General features: G+C 53.2%; 1 protein-coding gene across 1 annotated transcript in view; it reads left to right on the top strand.

Moving 5' to 3' along the window:
* The window catches only part of Scn5a (sodium voltage-gated channel alpha subunit 5), a 99,131-nt gene that overhangs the window by 19,362 nt on the left and 62,466 nt on the right, over nucleotides 1–17,303 (top strand). The window contains exons 3-6 of the mRNA XM_038322330.1: nucleotides 293–411; nucleotides 7,666–7,755; nucleotides 8,995–9,123; nucleotides 15,859–15,950. Coding sequence (XP_038178258.1) covers nucleotides 293–411; nucleotides 7,666–7,755; nucleotides 8,995–9,123; nucleotides 15,859–15,950 — 430 coding nt within the window. The remainder of the gene's footprint in view (nucleotides 1–292; nucleotides 412–7,665; nucleotides 7,756–8,994; nucleotides 9,124–15,858; nucleotides 15,951–17,303) is intronic.

Genomic DNA, 17,303 nt, shown 5'->3' with positions numbered 1-17,303 from the left:
TCTTGCCTCGGCCTCCCAGGGGCTGCAATTATGCTGCCACGCCCTGCTGGAAGACCCTTGTTGAGATGGTAATTCTGAAACTGAAGTAAACCTCAGCCAGCCTGACGTCACTGGAGAAACTGAAGTAAACCTCAGCCAGCCTGACGTCACCCAGACTCCAGTGTCCCTTGCCACTCTTGGCCCAGGCACAGGGGTCCACAGGAAAGGGAGGACCCCCTTCCTTTACTCCTTCCCTACCCTTTAGCCATGACCTAAGGGCTGTAAGATGACAGCTGTCTCCCTCTGTCCACAGACCTTCATCGTGCTGAACAAGGGAAAAACCATCTTCCGGTTCAGTGCTACCAAGGCCTTGTACGTCCTCAGCCCCTTCCACCCCGTGCGCAGAGCGGCTGTGAAGATTCTAGTACATTCATATCCTTGGCTGGTAATCTGTGTCGTCCGCATCTGTCCTGGGCTCATACACAGGTGCTGAGCTCAGGGGAGGGTGCTGAGCCCCCTCACCGCCCCTGGGACAAGCGGCATGGTCACCACCAGCAGCTGATTAGAAAAGTAGAACCCCGACCTCCACCCTAGACGTGCTGAGTTAGTACCTGCTTTTTTAACAAGATCCCTAGGGGGTTCTTGGGGTCTAGGACGTTTAAGAAGCCCTTCCATCCCCTCTGCTTCTTCAAGAGGAAAAATAGCCTTGAGGCCAGCAGCAGGATTCTAGGAGAAATGATATCCTCACCTTCCCCTCTCTCTGATGGCTCCAAATGTCCCCACCCACCACCGCCCCTGCCCCCCTCAAGCACACACCTCCTGCTGCCCCTTGCAGAGGTTCAACCAAGGAAAAGCCTTTCCTTGGTAAAAAGGCCTCTCGTTTTTTTTTCTCATGTGGGCATCTTTCGAAGGAAGCAGCACTCGCTTCTGAACTAGGTGTTGACAAAATGTTTGCAGTTTGAGAGCTTCTCAGAGAACTCTGGTTAGCGTCCAATTACATAAACCACAGCCTAAAAATGCTTCCCGCCTGCTGACAGAGCTGCCAGAATGGAGCAGTGGGACCCAGGGCGCCACACCAGCTTCGGGGCCCTAGCTCAGGCAGCACCCAAACTGGGGGTGGCAGCCCGTCTCTGCATTTCACCCGTGGAACATGCTTATTTACTTACTGTGTTTTTATGTGTGTGGGAGTGTGGAGGTCAGAGGACAAACTGCACAGACTGTCACCTGTCTCCTTTCCCTGTGTGCACTCCAGGGATCAAACATGGTGGTCAGGCTTGACACCAAGTGCCTTTGCCACTGGCCCAGCTCACGGGCCCAGTCGTCTCTGGGTTTCAGAGAAGGGACTTGTGGAATCACAGAGAGGGATGACACTGTCCTCCAAGCGAGAGACATCCACATTTTACGACGAGGACCTGTTAAGCCCTATCCATGGCCACTGGTGACCAGGATGAGGGCATGCCTCTCGGCGGTGCCGCTGTTTGGTTGGTCAGTTTTAGCTTTCTGCAGTTGTCGTTGTTAGATGATGATGATGGTGATGATGGTGATGATGGTGATGATGATGATGATGATGATGATGATGATGATGATGAAGAACTGCTACTGCTACTACATTTATTTATTTACATGTGATGTTGGCAGAAGCACGTATACACCATGGTGTGTATGTGGAGGTCAGGGGGCAGAAGCCAGTCTTCTCACCAGGTGGATGCCGGAGATCAAGCTCAGGTGGTCAGACATGGCACCCTCGCCCACTGAGCCAACTCCAAGACCCAGAGATGCCATTGTGAATCTCATTTACATTGCTGAGCTCCAGATGATGCTTGGGACCACTTGTGGGGATAGTGAACTAGCTGGGCAGAACTCTCCTGAGCCCCCCCCCTCAGGCACCTCTACCCCCACTCTGAATAGGCATACCTCCTTCAGAGAGCTCCCTAAGAATGGTAGAACAGCCAGCAAATTGCCGTTCCCTCCAGAGTGTGGTCACAGCTTTGTAGGAAGAGCAGAGCTGGAGGAGGAGGGGAAAAAAAGGTTTCCTTAGTGCTCAGAGCTGGTCTCTAACCTGCCTTAGGGGTGTGGCCACCCCGAAGCATCCTCCAGGCTCACTCGGGGCTGCTTCTCCAAGTAGCTAACCAACCCAACAGTGTTTGGCAGCCAAGAAAGTCTCCTGGGATGCAGCCTGGGTCCCATGGCTCTCTCCGAGCACTGGGCTGGGACTCACTAGAGCAGAAGAGAGGCCAGAAAGCAGGTGGATGAGGGAGGCTGGGATCCTCCACCAGTGTCCTCTCCTAGAGGGTGTTTTGAGGGGTGTCTCTGAAGCTGTGAATTGCTGATCTGGCAAGACCAGCATTGAGAGCCATTGATGCCTGCCTGCCTGCTCCCCCCACTTCCTCCCCCCCCACCCCTGCAGCCACCCTAGGGAAGCATCTGTGTGTGAGAGGCCCTACCCTAGGCCCTGAAGGTGTTGTGGTACTCCACTACCTGGAGTGGCCATGCTAATCCCTGACAGCGCCACCTAGTGGAAGAAGGGGCTGAGATCTGTGGTATTTGGAAGCTCACCTCCTGCACCCCCCAGGCCTCAGTCCCCTTAGAGTGATGATGTGCCCACCAGGCCTTCCAGCATCAGGAGTAAGATTCTGTAGAAACCGAAGAACCCCGGGACCCACCTCAGAACCTGCATTCACTATTCCAGGAAGTTTGTTTAGAAGGCATATTTTTAGGCCTTTTTAGACCAGGGCCACCAGCTAAAGACCCAGGAGTTCGAAAGCTCTCCCCTGACTCCTTCTGAAAAGTTGAGATTTACTTCACATATTGTAAAACTTTTTAGATTTATTTTTAATTCTCTCTGCTGCCCCTCTCGTGTGTGTGTGTGTGTGTGTGTGTGTGTGTTTATGGAAATCAGATCCCCAGGAACTGGAGTTACAGGTGGTTATGAGCTGCCCAGTTTAAGTGTAAGAACTCAGGTCCTCCAGCCCATAAAACATGTTTTAAAGTGTGTGATTCAGTGATTGTTGTTAATGTATCTGTAAGGCTGCACAGTCATCACCAATACCTACTTCAAGAAGATTCCATCAACCCCCCCACCCAAAGCAGACCTAGCCTGTATCCATTAGCAACCATAGTGCAGTTCTTTCTGAGACGGGACTCACTGTGTAGACCAGACTGGCCTCGAACTCACAGAGATCCACCCACCTCTGTCTCCCAAATGCTGGGATTAAAGGTGTGAGCCACCATTCCCTGAAACACAAAGCAGTTCTGTTAGGATTTTAGCTTTTTGCAGAGAGTTTCACTATCCCAGGTTAACCTAGAGCTCAGAGTCCTCTGACCTTCATATCCGGAGCGCTAGGAGGTCATGCGCCACTGTGCCTGACTCGCGGTGAACAGTCTTAGCTCACGCTTTCAATGGTGAAAGTGCACTGTGCTCCAGTTTCCACATCCATTCAAATACCCACTCCGTCTGTGCTTGTACAGAACGGTCTGTGCACGGGCTGGGCACAGACAAACACAGAGAGGTAAGAATGCAGCCTGGTCTCCTGTGGCAGTTGAGGCTTGTGGTGTGACTGGCTAGTGCCATCGTTCTGTTTGGCTCTGGTCCTTGTTACGAGCTTGTGGTGTATCCCTGGCAAACGGCTGGCAGAGTGAATATGGGCATCTAGAATTGGTTTGTTCCTATGTGTTTTTCTTAGAGCCCTACAGAATGTGTCCCTGTCGTGATTAAATAAAAGAAACTAATGGGACTGTGGATTCCACCACAGCCCCATTCAGAGAGACCTCATGCTCGTGCCAAGAAGCATTTTGTCTTCGCGGTGCCCAGGATCTGCCCTCAAAACCCTCCCACGTTTCTCTACCAGATTCAAATGGGCAATCAAATTAAGAGTGAGTGTGTGTGTGTGTGTGTGTGTGTGTGTGTGTGTGTACATGTGTGCGTGTTCATTGAATAGCACAAACCCAAGACAGTATCAGCCCATGGTTAATTCCCTCCTCGTTGGGAGATTGGAGTCCTAGAGCTGGACTTAAGTGGCCCAAGTGTCAGGCATTCTCCGCTGTTAACAGGCAGCCTTTGCCGGCGTTTTAATTGTGAGGCTGGGAGTGGGTGTTTGGGATAATGACACAACAGGATTGAAGATGTTCCGCGGTGCACAGGCCTGTAGAGCTGGCCTTTGCCGCTGCCCACACAGAAGACCAACTTGATACCGGCCTAAACTAGCAAGCAGTACAAACGGGTGTGCCCTGTCCGGGGATTTGGTTAACTCATACGTCTGGCGTTGGCCGTGCTGGGCTCCTTGGGGTCCTGGGTGCTTAGGGAGGAGGCCTGAAGACTAGGATCCTGGTCTAGGTAGGGAGCGATGGCTCTCGCTGCACACAGAGAGCTGACTCAGAGTAGCGTCAGAGCCTCCCCAAAGACAAGAAAGCCCGGTGACATTTTTCCTGTGTCGAAGGGAAGGGCAGGAGCCTGGTTCACCTCACCCCAGCTCATCGCTGGATCTGGAAAACCTAGCAGTGTCCCCCAAGACTGTCCCCTAGTTCACATGCATCCTATGATAATTTGCCCGTGTCCACATATGCCATCACACACACGTGCATGCCATATACAGAATGGCATCATTCCCCTGCCCCTCCCGTGTGACACTCTCCCACCTGCCACCTGGTTTGATTCACAGCACCGTGGGTGGTAGGTCAAATATAACATAATTGTCGTCCGGCGAGAGTCGAGGTGCCGAAACTAACACGAAGTCTTCCATTCTGGAGGCAGGAGAGCAGACCAGAGCTGAATTCTTTCTGCAGAAAGCCTGTCAGAGGTGGCCCCTGAACTCAGGATGTGGTGCAGATGGGCCCAACTCCATCCTCTCTCCGTGTCTCTGTGGTAGGTGGCTCCTGGTGCCGCTGAGATTCGTGGGCACAGACGCTAGCACTGCAGCGCACGCATCTCTCATCTTACGGCTCCGGAGGCTCTCGCTGGGTGGAAATCAAGGTATCCGCGGGGCTTTGTTCCTTTGTGGAGGCTCTTGGGGTGAGGTGGTTTGCGAGGTTTTTCTTCTTACAGAGCTGTTTCACATTCCCGAGCTCTTCTCTGTCTGTAAGCAAGCACTGACCAGTCAGGGGCCTCAGACTCTCGTTCCCCTCTCTGTCATAAAGCCCCTGTGACGACATTGAACCTAACTAGGTAATTCTGGAAAACCGTGCTTCCCACTTAACTGACTCACACCTGCAATGCCTTATCCCATGTAAATAAACAGAGGGACGGTGGCCAGAGATTCAGGCATCAGATTTCTTATCTCTCCTGATGGAGGTTAAGTTCCCACCTGTTGGGGCTCTTGGGGTCAGACTGGTTCATGGACAGAGCCCGTTCCTAGCAGGGGCCCAGTGGATATCTGCTCTGGGCACCATCCTGTGTGGACTTCAGAAACATTCTGCGATTTTCTGTGGCTCAGCAGTGACCCCTTGGAGATGGAGGAAGCTGGCTGAGGGGCTTGTAAGTGGTTCTCCCAGTGAGCGAGTTTCTTCACGGAGCCTGACGTGGAGATGTGTCAGAGACAGGGATGGGACGTCGAGATGAGTGTCTGAAGGACAGGAAGATCAGCATGGCCGTGGCGATTGCTTTAGTTGATCTGTTGCTGTTATAAAACACTGACCAGAAGCGCCATAGGGAGGACAGGTTCGTTTCAGTTTCTGCGTTACTTACGGTCCACCACTGAGGGAGGTCAGGGCCGGAACTTAAAGGCAGAAACCATGGAGGAGGATGCATGCTGGCTTGCAGACAGATTTTGCATAGCTAGCTCCCTTATATAATCCAGGACCTCCATCTGCCCATGGGACGGTGTTGTCCACAGTGAACTGGGCCCTCCAACACCACGGATCCATCAAGACAGCCCTCCACAGACATGCCCACCGGTCAGCCTGATCTTGGTTCCTCAGTTGAGGTTTTCCTCTCATGGCTTGGCTGTGTCAAGTTGGCAGTTAAAGCTGACCATGACGATGGCCTTGCAACAGCTGTGTGTCACACCGAGGTAGGGACCCCAGGCCTGGAGAGTTGCCTTCCCTGGATGAGCACTCCTGTAGGCAACCCTGAGTTGATATAGGGGCCCGATCACTTCTCATTTTTTATGAGAGGCTAGAGAATTAATTATAAACAGGAGGCTGCTTTTCTAATTACCTGGGTTTTCCGGAAGCCTGGAGGCGGCAGGGGTGTCCACCTGGCTGGATCCCCAGGCATATACTCTGCAGTCCGAGCAGGCATCACTAAACGCCAGCATGCGGTCAGGCTGTTTGGCAGCTGTGTGCTCAGGGCTGCGGCTGGGCTGTGGTGTCCCAAGCCTGGAGGCAGCCATAGGGAGTGGTTGGCGCAGCCAGGCCCCTGGGATACCCGCCCCTCCGAGGCCCAGGGTGTGATCCTTGCTCCTCCGTCTTGCAGAGGCAAGAGAAAGAGTGGAGGAGGTCAGACAAAGCTTTGTGCAGCCTGAAGCAGCAGCAAGGACACACAACCACAGTTGGGACGGGGTAGATAATACCTGGGGTCCCACAAAGATACCAGACTCAATGCTAGTGTTTGCAGTGCTCCCTTGCTGGCAAAAAAGTCAGATGGTTGTCATTCAGTGAGGAGCCACAGGCTACAAAGGGTATGCCTGGCCTCTGGGGGTGAAAAGCAGCAACAGCCAAGGGGTGGGGTGGTCAGTGAGGGCTGGGAGCTCCTGCTGAGGGAACATTTGACGAGCAAGAGGTTCAGGGCATAGAACCAGATTGAGATGCAGGTACAATGGCCAGAAGCACCCAGGAAATGCTCCCCCACAGACACCTAGCAGGTTACCTCCAGGTGTGCACTTTGAAGCTCAAGCCTGAGGAGAGAGAACTTGGGACCCTGGCTATCCTCCTGGCCTGCCCCAAACTGCAGAGCCGTTGGTAAAGTTTGTGTCTTTCCCGTATGACTTGGGGCGGGAGTCAGCCCTAAGGTCTAGAGTGTCTCCACTCCATCCTGGGTCCCACAGAGAGCCCTGTGGAAGACGTCTCCAGCTTGTCTGGTGCTTGCTAAGAGCTATGGAAAAGAGCAGGCTGTGCAAGAGCCTGGAGCGGACCAAGACCAGATATCTCTGTAGAGAGGGTGTAGCATAGAAGAGTCGCATCACCTGCCTGGCAGTGACAACACCAGCCAGCCCAACAGTGGGTAGGGCGGCTCAGCTCCACCCCCTCCTGCGAGCTCCTGTGGCAGCTTGGCTCCCCCCTCATCCAGTGGCGGCTTGGCTCTCCCTGCCAACCCCCCCCCACTCACTCCCATGGCGGCTTGGCTCCCTTGTTCTTGTGGCTTTCTGTGAGGGCCCTGCCACAGCTTTCTTTGGGCCCCCTCTAAATTTTTGCATGAGACCACTATGGCTTCCTGCAGCTCCTCCCATGACTTTCTGTGGAAGCCCCTTCTGTGGCAGGAGTAGAGAAGCCACTCCAGTGCCATCCCTCCTATACACCACAGGAGAGAGCTTAGGTATTTACCCCGGTCACTGTCAATCATGTGTGGCCTGTTCAGCGATTGGCACCTGGGGACACTTGTACCCACTGGCAAATTGTGTCCTTTCCTGCTCCAGCATAGCTGACTGACCACCATGATCGTTTGCGGGTGACACCCTCCCACGGCTTTCTCTGAGGGTCCCCCGTGTGGATTTGTCAGTAGCTCTCCCGTGGCTTCCTTAACGCTGGTGCCACGCTCTTCAGCATGCTTATCATGTGTACCATCCTGACCAACTGTGTCTTCATGGCTCAGCACGACCCTCCGCCTTGGACCAAATATGTCGAGTGAGTATTTTTGAGGGCCCTCCTCAAGCCCCACTCCTCCCTCTTCTGTCCTATGCCACGGGTCCTGGAGTTGTCTGAGACAGAGACTGTGCCATGCCTGTAGTCCCACCCTGTGGAGGGTGGCCTTTGCCCAGCCTTTGCTCTCTTGTGTTCTCAGCCCCGCCACATGCTTGTTTATAGCCTAAGTTTATAGCCTCAGAGGTGGAGTTCTGCAAACTGGCCATGTGGGAGAATTTTTGTCACCCCCTAAAGAGAGATATGCCAGGCACTGACACAAGATCAGTAAGCATCCTCTCCATTAATCCCCCTGACGGGGGGGAGGGGGGGTCAGCACAGCCCCTGCCCCATTCGGAAGATGGGCACACTGAGAACTGGAGTCTGGCTGACCTGACATGCAGTCCCTGCTACGCCATGGCGCCCACCCAAGCCCTGCCTCCCATAACCCTTTGCAGCTTTAGAAGACTCTTTAGGGTCTTCCCTTCCTGAAGAAGTGTCCAACTCCTTCGGGTCTCAACAAACTTGTAGGCCCATACCACAGTAGCTCCTGGTTTACGGAACTAGAAGGTGCATCAGCCTCTCTTACAAGAGTGGCCTGCACAGAGGACCACTCAGGGTTGGTGTTGCCATGGCTATGTCTAGATGCTCTGAAGCCTAAGATACCACCCTTTCCCAGCCCATGGGCCAGCCCCAGCATACAGGCATTTTGGATGCCTCAGCCGGCCGAAGGCTTCTGAAAGCACCCACCAGCTCTATATCCTAGAAGGTCTGAATTCCCTTCAGCCCAGGGTAACAGCTAGAACACTGGCCCTGCAGGTACTTGAGGGTGTCACTGGTCCCCATCGCTAGTTATGGAGAGATCACAAACATGGGTAAGTGTCGGTGGCTCTCCCTATCCACGATGTCCCATGATGCAGACCTGGTAGTCACCATATACCTGTGAACGTGCCCCCCTCCCCGAGGTGGAGTGAGGAGTCTGTCGGGGTCTTCCAGCAAGGGAGAAAGGGAAGAGTTCCCTAGACACGTGATAGTCTCTCTGTGAAGCAAATGGCCTGGTGGACTTTTTAGCTAGATGTTTGCCACAGACCTGCGGCCCTTCCTAAAGCTTAATCATGGGGCACAGCCCATTGTGATGGCTGTGGTGTGAGGTCTCCCCAGGGCTTACAGCATGTGGGGAGGCTTATGAACCCAGTCCATGGGCTCCAGGTCCCCTAAGAGCCCCTGCTGACCTCTCCTCCCCAGGTACACCTTCACTGCCATCTACACCTTTGAGTCTCTGGTGAAGATTCTAGCTCGGGGCTTCTGCCTGCACGCATTCACCTTCCTCCGGGACCCTTGGAACTGGCTAGACTTCAGCGTGATAGTCATGGCGTAAGTATCCAGCGCCTCGCACGGGGTGCCTCACTCCAGCTGTGGGGGTGGGAGTAGGGTTTTGGTACCCCCATGTTCCAGACTTTCTGGGTGTCCCTGCTGTGATCCACGTGAGCTTCACATGCCACAGAGGGGTCCCTGCCTTGCTCTATGGCAAGTTGAAATCAGGATAGAAACTTACAGCTTGTTCGAGCAAGGGAGTGGAAGTGCTTGAGCACCCTGGCTCATGTGGGGACCGTGACAGTCCTGCATTAAAGGGACATCATTACTATTAATATTCTACGCCTTGGTGTTTGGGTGCGATCAAGTGAAGGGTCTCCTCTGGGCACTTGAGGAGGCTAAGGATGAAAGATTGTCATGAGTTTAAGACCAACATAGGCTACATAGTGAGTCTAAGGGGAACCTGTCTTAACAAGACTGTACCTCAGAAGATGGGGCAGGGGGAGTGTTGATTCTGCTTCAACATCCTCTGTGCTATCCAACAAGCAATCCAGTCCCAGATCCCACTGTGACCAGTGACCTGGCATCTATGGTAATTGGTAGTGAAATTGCAGTAGAGAAGCCTAGGGAAGCAGCCAGCTTCCCCTAGAACTTGTGCCAGGAGAACTCCTGTTTGGCATTTCTTAAAGCCACTGACCCATCTCAGAGGCTCCCAGCAGCCAAGGAGGTACACTAGAGGCAGCCAGCCGTGTGCAGTCTTTCGACTTTGTTATCTATAAAGCGCACGGTCCAAACCACGCTGTCTTGATAGTTTAAGAAAGTCTACAGTTTTTTGTTGAGCCTCATTCGTTATTATCCTGGGTCAGATGCAGCAGCATGCAGCCTCATGGCCTGCAGGTTTAGATGCCTCTCTTAGTCCCATTTCACCAGCAAGAAAACTAGTGTCTGGAACAGGGCACACAGGAAGCCCACCACAGGTGATCATGTCCCCGGGCCCACTGTAGTCCAGATACGGCCTCATTTCCTTTCCCAGGGGATACTTGCAGGGCTCTCAGAGTTGAGGCGCTCCCCTATAGGATGTCATAGACCAGGTGCCTGGCTCTAGTGGACAGCTGATCAGGACAGGGCTGCTGTATGGAAGCCCTGGTCCAGAACTGAGCCAGCAGACCCTTTATGTGAGCTACAGTCCTGGTGTGTGCTGAACTGGGCTCTGCCCTCAACAGAGAGTGTGCCCTGGGAGTTGTACTTGCATGTCCTGGCTTTCATGGTGCAGAAGAGTGCGGTGGGACCAGAGCTCAGTTCAGTTCTCGCTGTCTTGAACTCTTGAATGTGCCTGAGCTATGCTGTAGGGAAGAGGGAGCCGAAAGAGGAGCTGGGCTCTTGGGATGCTCCGGGACACTTCCAGGCCAGATGGAGAGCTGGGTGGTTAGAAAATTTATCTGAGAATCTTTCTAGGTGTTTGTAAACTGATTGCAGGCCTCCCGCTTTATAGACAGGGAAACAGGCTCAGAGACAATATCTCACCTACCTGAAGTGTAGATTCACGTCCAGGTGGAGCTTAATGAGCAAAAATAGAATAATGGATGCAGTTGATGAATGGTGGGCTTGGGACCTCAAAGGTCTGTCCTCAAGGTCACGTGTGATCCCGGGAGGATGGAAACCATTAGGGGGAAAGAGCTGGCAGAGCTGAGATGATTGGATCCTGAGTGGACCACAGACTGGAGATGGAATAGGCAGAGACAGACACTTTGCTTTCATAGAGAGGAGTGGCTAAGATGGGTGTCTGAGCAGGGTAGAGGAACCCTGGTCGGTGGTGTGTGTTTTGAAGGCATGACTGAGGGTTTTGCTTGTAACAGATGGGTAGAAATGGAGATTCAGAGGGAGGAGCCAGCTGAAGGAGGGAGGGCGTCAGACGTTGGGGGTGTCCTGAGTGTGGAAGGGTGGCAGGTTCTTCCAGTCTGGGGTTTGGAAAGTGATCGAGGTGGAGGAATCGATTAGAAACCACTGGGGAGGTGAAGACATTGGAAGCCAGACAAGATAATCTAGGTCCAAGCACATCTGTAGATTGTTCTGTGGAACACACCAGCATCTTGAGGTCAAGAGATGGGTGGGGAGTGCTGGAGAGATTGCTCTTCAGAAGGAGGAATGGGGTCCAGTTCATCCATTTTGAGTGGCTCACAGCCACCTACAGCTCCAGTTCCAGGGGACCCAATGCCCTCTCCCGGTGTCCACAGGCGCTGCACACACTTGGTGCACATTCGCATAGCCAGGCACATGCACATACATAAAATAAGTAAATACTATTTTTAAAGGAGGGGGGATGGATGGAGGAATCGGTGAGATGACTTAGTGATTAAGAACACTGACTGTTCTTTCAGAAGACCTGGGTTCAATTCCTAGCACTCACAGAGACTCACAGCTGTCTGTAACTCCAGTTCCAGGGGATTTGATGCCCTTTTCTGGTCTGTGTGGGCTCATCAGGCACACGCGTGGCACACAGACATACATATGAGCAAAACACATGCATAAAAGTGGGAATGTTGCACAAAAACTGGAGGGAACTGGCCAGCTGTAGGGAGAACACCCAGGCAGGTGGTACCCAAAGGCCAACAAGGAAGAAAGCTTCACGTAGAACATACCAGGAAGAGGCTGGTGGTGGTTATGACAGATGGCCAGACAGACCAGCAGATAGACTGTTGGCTGTGAATGGCCATTGGTGCCCCTGATGAGGAGTGGAGGGGGAGGCTCTGCATCTAAGGAGAGAGGGTCTGGGGTGGGTAAGGACGTGTGAAATGCAGGTATCTAATTCATGGGGTGTCGGTGAAACAAGACAGAAAATGACATCGTGGCCAGAGGGGCACAAGTGTCAAGGAAGGCCTTCCAAAGAAGAGAGACTAATGGAAACGATCCTAAAGAGAGGGCCTCTGATGAAGGCGGGAGGGGGAGGCACTGAGGATCTCAGCTTCCTGAACAAGCGGGAATCCAGGTGCTGAGGTGGAGCATTGACCTTCAGCTCGGGAAGGCAGAGCTCTGGCTGGAGGTAGATTGGTAGAGCTGATGAAGAGAGAGGAAGGAAATTCTCATCTGATTGCCTCTTCTCTGAAATAAGCCGGATCATCAGTGAGAATGGAGTGGGGAGGGTGGGTTTTGAGAGGGAGCGCTTGTCAGACCAAAGGTTTCACTGTCCTGGTGTTCGGAGTGTGGTGGCAGGCTGGGCCTGTGGGGGTCTCTGTAGGATGTGGGGCGAGCAGGAGTCCACAGGGCATAAAGAACGTCAGGCAGGAAAGTGGTCAACGTCGGCCTGGGCCTCTCCTTCTTCCCCATCCTGGAGCCTAGATAATCACCACCAAGATGCTGCAGTCAAGGGAAAGCCGGCACCCAGGACCAGCTCGCCCCAAGCTCAGCCCTGGTATCTAGAGGATGCTCGGTGTGGTTTCATGCCCCTGGCAAGTCCTACAGGGTCTTATCTCCCCATGGGATTCCATGGCCAAGCACTCCTTCTAAGAGCCATGAAGAAAATGTGATGTGCTTCCCAATGAACCTGGCCACACCTGTGCCTAGAACGGATAAGAGCCAAACCTTCACCACAGCCACACCTGTGCCAAGAACAGGCATGACAGATTTTTGGATAGACACATTCCTGAGCATCTCGAGAAATAGCCTATCCACTTTTGCCAGGACTGCACAGACTCCTGGAATGCAGCTTCCTATCAATAGCCAAACCTGCCCCACAGCTTTGATTATGTTCACTCTGCCTCATGAAAACCAACGAGTTCCCACCTCCGAGATATATACCACTATAACGAAACAAGCCCTTGGCACCATCGAAGGAGTCCTGGGTGGTGCAAAAATTGAATGACGTGAAGCAAAATCCAAACTTCCCTTTTCCTTCAGGGAAACTAAGGCTCAGAGAGAACCCACCTGCTCATAATGATACAGTCAGCAGCTATTCTGGGACTGAAGGTCAGTGTCCCAGCTCCTTGCCAGGAGCTAACTCTCCTTACCAGGTTTCCCTCTGACACCCCATCCAGTTTAGAAGCTGGTGCAGGGTGTGCTGGGAACCTTGCCAGACTCAGGTCACAGCCCAACATCCAGAGATTTTTCTGCCCCCTCCCAAGCTGGGCATTACCTGCCAGTTAACAGCCTCCCACCTTCTGGGGTTGTTATGGAAACCAAACCTGGAGGGAAAGGAGGGAGGGCACGGAGGAGGGGGCCAGTCGCCACAGGAGCTAACAGCGTGGGCTCCACTGTCTCGGGGATAAGGGTGGGGCATGAGGAAGGCCAGCATGTGCTGTTTCCTCTGTGGTTCTCAGCCCCCAGAAAGCCTCCTATATGACAGTGCAGAATTCTCACCCGCCACTCTCTGCTCTTTCTGTGTCAGGCCCATCTCTTACCCGGCTGCCTGACACTGGCCAGCCACTTAGCTAGCCAAGAGGTCGATTGGCTAGGGGGAGAGTTCTGCCCACCCCTTACCCATTCTATTTACACCACTTATGAAGCCGGCTGTGCTATGAAAGGGTCTCCCTTGTTCTGCCACATTTGAAAGCTCCAAGAGAAACCTTAGAGGACACCTGGTGTTCCTTTGGTGGGAGGTAGCCAAGCCCTATGTAGGTAGAGTGAAATCAGCCAGTAGCCACCGTGTCCCACCATGGTCCCAGACACACCTGCCCCTCACTCAGCTCTGGTTCGTCCTTCAAGACTTCCTCTGACCCCAGACTGATTCACCAGCAGGTTCATTTCCGGCCATATTGTGGTGGTAAGCCTACCAGGGGCACAGCTGTGCACCCCTATGCTGTCACCAGCCTGTCTCACCCAGGGGTCCTGGCTCATTCGTACTCAACACTCACTGCTGAGCAGGCAGGCACTGTTTTCTTGGATTCTTGAAGGCAGGGGAGGCAGGGCCTTCCCTGAGACATCAGCAGACAAACCTGGCCTTTCAGAGGTAGGAGGATGAAAGCAAGGTGTTCGGCCCCCTCTGCCTTGTACACTTGCTCTGCTTACTCCTTGTAACCAGGAGACATAGCCTCTAAGGCACCGAGGGGAGGGAGAAGAGCCGGCATCACAAGACTCCAGCGATGGGGACTGGTTTCTTGATCATCTGCACCACATCTTCCACAGAAGGGCAATGTCAGGGGCATTTCAGGCTCAACGTCACAGCCCTATGGCAATCTGGACAGAGACTGGAGAAGGGAAAAGGGGACAGAGGTCTGGGGGATCTGAACTATACAGGAGAAGGTAGGAATTCTAAAGCTACAAGAGGAAGAGTCTGTATCAAATTAACCGTTGTGTATGAGGGCCAGAACAAGGGAGGTGCTCTCCGCTCCCCCGTGGATGATGGGATCATTGGAATTTTGTAAACTGAAACCAGACTTGAGAGTGGAATGGCAGCCATGCCCCAGGAAAGGCTCTGGGTAGCCGGAAGAAGGAAGCAGACATGACCGCATGATGGATCCCAACAGTGAACAGAGCTGGGCCAAGCTGGAGTCTCTTCACAGCCTTACCTGTAGACACAAACCGCCAAGGAAGAGCTCAGAAGTGTGAATTCTGCAGGTCTGGACTGTTGGGTGGGGTGAATAGACTAGACATTCACCAAGCCCTGCAGGGCTCGTGACCTGGCCTGACACTACCCAGACACCTGGGCTAGACACACTTGGTTAAACATCAGACACCCCGAGTTTGACATCCTTTGTTAAACATCAGACATCTTCAGTTAAATGTCAGATGCCCTGGATGCGAGGCCTTTGGTTAAATATCACAGGTCATTTGCCACCGTCCCTATGGCCTTGGTCATGTACCGTGCATTCACCTCTCCAATCTCTTTGTGGTCATGTGACCTGCCCAGTGCATGCATGGCCTCATGTCCTGCTTGGGCAGATCCTTGCCTTATACAGACAGGTGCCTCCTGTGCCTTTAAAGATCAGAGATGAACCACTGTCCAGGTTCAGGATGGGAGTCTCAAAGCCGCTCAGCTCTGCCATGCATCCTTCAGACCCATTCAGGACAGAGCCTACGGAGACCGCCTCCCTTTCCTCTTCTGACACCTCTATCTCAGGAATGGTTTCCCCCGTGGATGCTCTCACCATTTCTTGTAACATCACAGTCCCTACTTATTCCCTGCATAGAGAGGTCTGTGGTTAGGAAGAGCAAGTGGCCTCAGTGGGGGCGTCAGAGTCGGTTAAGCACAAGGTGACGGCAGATGTTGAAAGGCAGAGAAACACTGGTGACCCTAGCGAGCCCACGAACTTCCAGCATTGCCTCCTGGAGCCATGCCCTCTGCACACCCGTGCATCCCCAGCCTCAGACTTGGCCGTGGAATTTCATGTTCAGTCCCCAGAGTAGTTGCCTGCAAGCACCATCTTGGAAAGCCATCTGGGAGCATCCTTCAGACACCTGGGCCGAGATCACATGACCAGAGGAAAAGCCAGGGGAGGACCCAAGCCTGCCACCTCACCCCCCCCCACAGTGGGACCAGAAGAGGGGGAGGGGTGGGCACGCTGCAGGAGAAGGGGGAGGGGAGGGTGGGCACACTGCTCTCCGCTTTGTAACTTGCGATAACTGGTTTGGTCCCACAGGTATGTATCAGAAAATATAAAGCTAGGCAATTTGTCGGCTCTGCGAACTTTCAGAGTCCTGAGAGCTCTGAAAACTATTTCGGTCATTCCAGGTAAGAGCAGGGCTGCCTACCAACCTCAGCCACAAGTGACTCTCTCTTTGTTTCCCACCCCCTCCTCCTCTGACCGTGTCTCCTGTTGGTGTTGCTGTCACTGTGTCGTGTGTGAATCTCCCTTGTTACAGATACACAACTGAATTTGTGGACCTGGGCAATGTCTCTGCCTTACGCACCTTCCGAGTCCTCCGGGCCCTGAAAACTATATCAGTCATTTCAGGTGAAAACAACAGGTTAAACGCCAAGGCTGGAGGGACACACCTGGGCCCTTCCAGGAACCCGGGAGCCATGGCTGCCCCCGGGAAGGCCCTCAGATGTGCCTGTCACCAGAATACCTTCCCCAGAGGTCCAGGTGGTAGAAGAATTGCCCTGGAACCTCAGAATGGGCTCTGGGCTGTCCATCCCAGCTAAGCCCACTCTCAGACACCAGGAGCGCAGAACAACCTAGGACAAGATGGGACTGATCCCCTGTTCTTCTCAAAATACTCAATTGTTTCTCCAAACTGAGCCCAGCTGCTTTCCTCATGGAAGCTGGGATGTGCATTATGGCAAGCTAAAAAGGATCATGTTGGAGGGAACTCGGCAGACCCCTAGTGGTCTTTTGTGACTGAGCGCCAGATCCCAGCATCGTGTCCCCTGCGGTGACGCGTGGAAGCCTCTGCCCTAATCTTGACATGAAGTGTACTCTGTAGACAGGCATCATCGGGCCTTGGCGTCTAGCAGCCCTCGCTGCATGGCGCAGTAGAGGTGTAGCGAACCGTGCATGGTAGCCTCGGCAAGAAATCCTCCTTGACAGATGTTGGCAACTCTCCCCAGGATATCTAAGCCCAGACAGCATTGGCAGTCACCATTCCACTTACCCACGCAGGAAAGTACCCGGAAGCCCTTTTGTGTGCAGGGCTGGTGCTAAAAAGGGGACACCCTGCACACCCTGACCCCTGGAGCCTCTCACCTCCTCCTTTTACTTCACTCTTCCCAGGTTAGCATAAGTTCAAGCAGCTTTTGGTGTAGTTGAGGTTTTTGGTTCTTTGATTGTTTGGGGGGATTTTGTTTTGCTTTTTTTTTTTTCAAGACAGGGTTTCTCTGTAGCTTTGGAGCCTGTTCTGAAACTCACTCTGTAGACCAGGCTGGCATCGAACTCACAGAGATCCTCCTGTCTTTGCCCCCCAAGTGCTGGGATTAAAGGTGTGTGCCACCACTTCCCAGCAAGCTCAAGCAGTTTTTATGGGCTTGTTCTGGAGGAACAGTGACCAGAACCTAGGAGCCCCTGTAAATATACTGTCCTCGGGACTGGGCAAGGACTTTTTAAGAAGGTAGCTGGGGATATGGTTCAGTGGGCAAAGTGCTTATTGCACAACCTTGAAGCCCTGGTCATAATGGCATGTGCCTGCGATCTCAGTCTGGGGGTGGGGGGCGAGGTGGCTGGATCTTGGGTAGTCACTAGTCAGCCAGTCTAACAGAAATGGCAAACTACAGGGTCCATAAGAGACCCTGAAAAAATAAGGTGTCGATAAAATAGAGGAGGACGCCAGAATGCCTCTACGTCCGTAGGTGCCTCAGAGTTGAAGAACTC

This window comes from Arvicola amphibius, chromosome 3 (genome assembly GCF_903992535.2).
Source record: "Arvicola amphibius chromosome 3, mArvAmp1.2, whole genome shotgun sequence".
In the NCBI taxonomy this organism is placed as follows: domain Eukaryota; kingdom Metazoa; phylum Chordata; class Mammalia; order Rodentia; family Cricetidae; genus Arvicola; species Arvicola amphibius.
Note: the sequence above shows the minus strand (reverse complement) of the source record. Positions and strands in the feature narration are given on the sequence as shown.